The sequence below is a fragment of the Gossypium hirsutum genome, chromosome A02 (genome assembly GCF_007990345.1).
Source record: "Gossypium hirsutum isolate 1008001.06 chromosome A02, Gossypium_hirsutum_v2.1, whole genome shotgun sequence".
Classification (NCBI taxonomy): domain Eukaryota; kingdom Viridiplantae; phylum Streptophyta; class Magnoliopsida; order Malvales; family Malvaceae; genus Gossypium; species Gossypium hirsutum.
Genome location: NC_053425.1, coordinates 28,806,147 through 28,812,071, shown reverse-complemented (window position 1 = coordinate 28,812,071; position 5,925 = coordinate 28,806,147). Strand labels below are relative to the sequence as shown.

The 5,925-nt window shown below is 35.4% G+C and overlaps 1 protein-coding gene across 6 annotated transcripts; it reads right to left on the bottom strand.

Moving 5' to 3' along the window:
* Nucleotides 1-447: 447 nt before the first annotated feature.
* On the bottom strand, nucleotides 448-5,701 carry LOC107951049 (probable protein phosphatase 2C 6). Of its 6 annotated transcripts, none has more exons than XM_016885942.2 (7): nucleotides 5,245-5,701; nucleotides 3,157-3,345; nucleotides 2,706-3,002; nucleotides 2,175-2,564; nucleotides 1,690-1,807; nucleotides 1,386-1,609; nucleotides 448-1,055 (listed from the first exon to the last, which is right to left on the bottom strand). In XM_016885942.2, exons 3-7 carry the CDS (start codon nucleotides 2,991-2,993, stop codon nucleotides 528-530), a joined length of 1,548 nt encoding a protein of 515 aa, XP_016741431.2. In that variant the 5' UTR covers nucleotides 2,994-3,002; nucleotides 3,157-3,345; nucleotides 5,245-5,701; the 3' UTR covers nucleotides 448-527. The 6 variants fall into 6 exon arrangements, with proteins under 6 accessions (XP_016741431.2, XP_040942982.1, XP_040942980.1 ...); XM_041087048.1 differs by having other exon boundaries at nucleotides 2,706-2,968; nucleotides 5,245-5,680; XM_041087046.1 differs by having other exon boundaries at nucleotides 3,157-3,333; nucleotides 5,245-5,680.
* Nucleotides 5,702-5,925: the final 224 nt, after the last annotated feature.

Sequence of the window (5,925 nt, the reverse complement as noted above, 5' to 3'; positions counted from 1 at the left end):
ACATACAATAAAATTAGTTTCAATAATTTCTACAATCGTTTAACTAATTTGCTCCTAAGCTTATATAAGGAAATCCATCAACAAAAAAATTTGCCATACTAAAAACTGCAGTATTCTGCAACCGTTACCCTATCCTGAGACAGACCACTTTCTAGCCAAAAAAAAAAAAAAAAAATTGTATTCACCATTCTTTTGTGTCATTCTACCTCTAATACTGCTGAACGGAATTCTTTTTGTACATTTGATAATCAGGAGGGAATGGGATTGCCAGAGTTTAAACCCAAACTTTTATACCACAAAGCCAAGAGATCATCAGCAATGAAGACAGCAACACAACCAAGATGCTTACCAGGTATGGAGAGGTGATTCCATAGGAGAACTAGGGAAAGAAACACATCATATATAACAGCAGCAGCAGCAACAACAATAATAAAGTTTTAAAATCACTGAACAACAAATATCATAATTCATTAATGTGAGATCATCCAAAACATGTTTATTTTGCTAAATGACTTCTGTGTCAGTTCTCATAACCATTTTCTTCTCGAACTAGTTGATCTTTTATGACTATATAGAAACCTCGGAAGGCTTAATAAGCTATTAACCCTAGTAATACCTTCTAAGGCTGACCACTCTTCATCATCGGCAACTGAGATGCACTCAGCAAGACTCCTCTTAGACTGGCCTGGGAAATTCGAAGACAACATTTCTTCTGTCAGTTCAGTTACAGGAACTATCTCCGTAGAACCATGAAATGCATCAGATTGACCAAGACTTGAAGTGTGAGAATATCCCTTATTTTCATCAATAGCCACCATAGGTTCTCTGCATTCCTTAGGAATCCTTGTTAAGTCATTCTCTTCTGCAGTTCCATTACTTGCAGGCAAATATTCCAGAAAGAGGCATACGACAGCACAATCATCATTCTTAGAAGTAGGGTACTTAAGCCTCCATGCTCGAGTAGCACAATCTACAAGAGCTCTGGCAGCTGTTGAGCGACTAGGGGCTGATGCCACAATGTCAATGGCTTCCTTATTTGAAAGGACGTCCCAAACCTGCACCAAAGTTAAAATTGAGTTCTTGAATTTATATGAACTTCAAGGGGAAAAAAAGGTAAATATATACATACATATGTATAAATGTCCTTACAATGGCGGGTATTTTCAACCCTTATCTAACACAAAATAAAACTTGCCAACTGCTTTGCCTATCTAAGAACATTGCCACATGGTGGCAACATAAAGATAATATGTCGAAACAAAGGAAGAGCATTTATAAATGGACTCCCCCGTAGGCTATAATGAACCAGGAAAAAAAAAAAAGGTTTCAGAGTTCTACACAATTTTCAAGCAAACTTGATTGATGTACTACAAAGATGAATATACCCCATCAGTGGCAAGAATGACAAATTCGTCTCTTTCAGTAAGGCGGCGATAGAAAACATCTGGGACAGAAATCAACCCAAAATCCTTCAGACAGAAGTCCCCAAAAGCTCTAGCCATTGCCAAACCAGGTGAGTCATTATTGGGCAACCATACACGTGCAACCTCAGGCTCATCTTGCAAGGCAAAGACCCTTCCCCTGCATTGCTGAATTCTAGCAGCTTCCCCTAAACATAAGTGTTGCAACAACTTATTAGTTCAAGAGAGAGAGGGGAGAGAGAGGAGATAAAGAAAGAGAGAGAAGGACTTGGCAGATCAGGCTTCAGGTCAACAGTCAATTGAACAGCAATCAGAGAATTATCTTTGTCTCTCATTGCCAGCACTGCTCTTGAGTCACCAATATTTCCAATTACAAGATCCTGACCCTAGAAGCCAATAATTGTCATAAAATTGTAAGATAATGTGAAATAAAGCTTTCAAGATTCTCAAACAAAAATTATTGGGAAACCTTTACGACATGTACAATGTGAAGATGCATACATTACCATGTCCAATTTAACAAAGTTCAAATCCTAAATTTCTGTACACACATTAATCTACTTCTGGTTCTGATACATGAGCATCTACAACAAAAGTTGAAACTTGGCAGTTATTGTTTAGGGAGAAAAAAGAAGAAGACAAGTCCATTAACTATACAAATGTTAAAATTTAAGCGTGGTAATACATCTGAATACTTGATTAACAATCCAAGAGATGACTAAGTTTGAATTTTGGGCCACTCATGGTTAATACCTGCTTCACCAAAGTAACAGCAGTTGTCCCACTGCAGAAACAATCAATTGCTGGATGCAACTTTAATTCCTTATCCATTAACTTGAAAGCCTTTAACATAGACTGTTTAAGAGGTAAATACATCTCTGGAAGCTGTTCGTTTTCTTCAATCTCCCATGATTCACAGCATTCATCATCCATGCTCAAAGACGCAGCATCCTCAGACATAGTGCTTTCAGGAGCATTTTCACTCTTATTGAGACAGCTCTGCTCACCAGTAAGACTAGCTTTCCATTGGGTACATAATATAACAGGAAGAGAATCTCGTACTTTCTTGGCAACCATATGACCATAAGGACCATGACCATCAAATACACCACAGAATATCGCATCACTTCTCGAACTGAAATTCTAATATAAAAACATTGAAACCAAGTCATCACATATTAATGCCATAGAGGGAAAGGAAATAAATCGACAATGATAGAAAAGTTACATTAAAGAAAATGACAGAACACACTAAATAGAAGAATTATAAGCACTAAGACTAACCTCCCAAACAAGCATGGCATCCTGATTGGTCCCTTTCTTCCCCTGTTGGGTATACAAGCATGCAACACTGCTGGCACCATTCAAAAACATTCTCCCTGGAATGAGATGAAGCTCTGCCTCACCCATTGGCACTAACCCACTAGATTTCTTCCTCCACCTCCCTAGCCCCTGCCTTTGCTTCTGCTTCTTGGGCGAAGCACAGGTTATAGCCGTGGATGCATCTGTCACTTGGTCATCCCTTTTGTTGCCACTTTTTCCGTTGGCTGCGGATGAGAAGCAAGAACCCATCTCAAAGTCCTATGTTATATATAAAAAAAAATCAAAACACAATTAAAATCCATTCCAAGAGTCAAAACTGCCCCAATCCTTAATAGTCATTATAGCTTTTGCTGGTATTTTTATCATTAATTTTCCATTCGTTTAGAATGCTTAGGTTAAAAAGAGGGTTAACCTGACAAAGAGAAACAGAGAGATCAAAGCATTTGTAAAGTAGCCAAGCCCCTCACATGCATCTCACTGCTGGCTCATCATCATCCATAGGTGAACACATTTTCCCATAATTGCAAATAAATTATTTAAGGAACACGAAGGATAGTGCACACTGCAGAAGACCCCTCTCTGCTACCTACTTTATTTCAATCTGAAAAAGAGGTTAAAACTTAAGATGTTAACTAGAAAAAAGTAAAGGAAAATTTTACATGGAGAGTATTTAAATTTATGTTGAATCTAAGGCTTAAGTAAAAGATAAAAGTGGTGCAGCAAGCTTAATTAAACAGAAGATTATTAAAAAGTGCACTACTATAAATTTTCATATAAAATGGTGCAGCAACTGTAATGACGAAGTTTAAGTTCCCTTCCCTTTCTCCTTTTGCTTAAAGAAACAAAATTCCCATCACAATGCATTTCATTTTGCTTGTTTTCTTAGTTTGTAGGACTCACTTCTCCAAAACTCTGATTTCATCTCGTTTTAGACATTTTTATAAAAATCCAAGATTATCATGAACCAAGATATCCAAGCAATCAGAAACAGTTGGACCTAGGCTTTTCCCACAGATTTTGACCCAAATCCTGTTGCATTCTCATCGTATTATCAAAATGTTGGCAATAATTTTAACGTGATCATATACTCTATAAAATCCTACAAATTACCCAAATACAGTCTATATATAACAACTTTTAGAACACTGTGGATCTGATATTATTCTTGTCATGTTATGAATTCTTAGATGATTCTCTTTTACAAAGAAAAAATAGGTGAATGCTAAATGTTGCAGAAGTTTCAACATCATATTGCAAAGAAAGAACAATGGAGCACAAGCCCATCTACTCTGTCCTCCAAGCAAACTTTAACTATGTTGTCAATTGACATTTAAAAAAAAAAAAGGCATTTAACATAAATAAGACTTAAAGTGGAGTTATTATTCAATATCACCTATGCTTTTATATTAAACATATGTAAATATGTTCTTTCTTCCTAAACCAAGATAAAGAAAATAGCATCACAACTATTAATTGGAACTTATTAACAACATTGATGCAAAACTTAACTCAATGTAATTAAGGAGGATGGTTCAAACTAACACGAATGAAAGATTCAAAAGTTATTTGCCCAGCTAGCTCTAGTATTTGGCAAGCAACATTGATGCAAAACTTAATTCAATATAATTAAGGATGACGGTTCAAACTAATAAGAACGAAAGTTTCAAGAGTTATTGGCTCAGCTTGCCCTAGCATTTGGAAAACAAAATTGATGCAAAACTTAATTCAATATAATTATGGATGATGGTTCAAACTAATTCAATATAATTATGGATGATGGTTCAAACTAACATGAAAGAAAGCTTCAAAATTTATTTTCTCAGCTTGCTCTAGCATTTGGCAATTTCTTATTTGAATTTGAAATCGAAATAATGACAATAATGATGACGATGATAATAATACCAGTTGAGATGAAAGGAAGACAGAGTAGCTTTACATTTTATGAGTCGAACCTACAACCTGGTGTTATCAAATTGATTCCTACTTTAAGCATTGGATAAGAGGAGTGACGGAAAGTTATTAACAAGTGCTTCAGAAGCATAGCTTTCAAGTTCTCAAAACCTTACCCAGCGTAACATAAATGAAGATATGACTAGCCAACCAACTACTCAAAGACATAATTAACTGCATTCATCAAGGTACCTACATCACCTACAGCATTTAAAGAAACTAAAGAAGCGTGACACATATAATTAGGTAGAGTTGTACTGACTTCTCTAAATGACCTTCAATTACATGATTTCTTTGAATTAAGTAACCTATAAATAAATTAACACTAACATAAAGAAAAAAAAATTAAACTTGTATAGTTTTAAGTAACTCAATGAGAGTCTACAATCCAGGATAATCAAATTAAGTTGAGAATCTAACTGCAGCAGCAAAAGCTATTAGGGCTTCAATTCTCGTTTAACTTGAAATATTAAAAAAAGAAGGAATCCAAGCAATCAAACAGAGACTTCACTAATTGAGAAAAAGAAAAAGAATGAAAAATTTGGAATACCTTGTTTGAGGCTTGAGATATGAGAAAGACAGCTTCGACGGTAGCAGAAGCTCGATCGACTAAAGATAAGTTTAAATTAGAAGAGAGAGGAAAGGATTAGATGAAAGAATCAAGTTTTAGGGTTTTATTTTGTGGGGGGAGAGTGTTGGGTGAGGTTGGTGGCCGTTTTATTTTTTTCCCTTAAAAATTGTCAACTGTTACGAGAAAGATTAAAATAAAGAAAGGGCGGCTGAAATGTGGGACTGAGTTGAGTCGAGTTCGAGTCGAGTTCGAGTTGAGTTGAGGAAGGAGTGATGTGGTCGCTTTGGTGAGCTCTTCCGAGTTCCCTCGCAGGTGCAGGAAGTGACTGTCGTGTTGTGCGCGAAGATGCTAAATCTGTCTGCTTATTGCCGGGTCTCACTATCCGGCTGCAAGTGCCCAAAAATGATTTTCGGGTGTTTCAATTCCTTTTGTTGTCTTAAAGTACACTATTAGTAAGTCAATTATGCGGAAATATTTTAATCATTAATTAAAAATAGTTGTTCAATTTATTTTATTGTCATTAAAATAATTTGTTTTAACTGGTATAAGAAATCATTTTAGTTTTTTTTATATTTTTTATCAATTTGATCTTAGATTCTATATAAAAGTTATAAAAAAGCTCCAAATTATTCAAAAATAAAAAAATTCTATATGAAAATT

What these genes read in the sequence shown, in the direction of transcription:
- LOC107951049 (XM_016885942.2), bottom strand. Translation starts at nt 2,993, where the DNA reads ATGGGTTCTTGCTTCTCATCCGCAGCCAACGGAAAAAGTGGCAACAAA. An exon ending in CCTGAAGCCTGATCTGCCAA is followed by an intron (nt 1,610 to 1,689) that starts GTCCTTCTCTCT and finishes ACTTATGTTTAG; the next exon opens with GGGAAGCTGCTAGAATTCAG. An exon ending in TCATTCTTGCCACTGATGGG is followed by an intron (nt 1,056 to 1,385) that starts GTATATTCATCT and finishes ACTTTGGTGCAG; the next exon opens with GTTTGGGACGTCCTTTCAAA.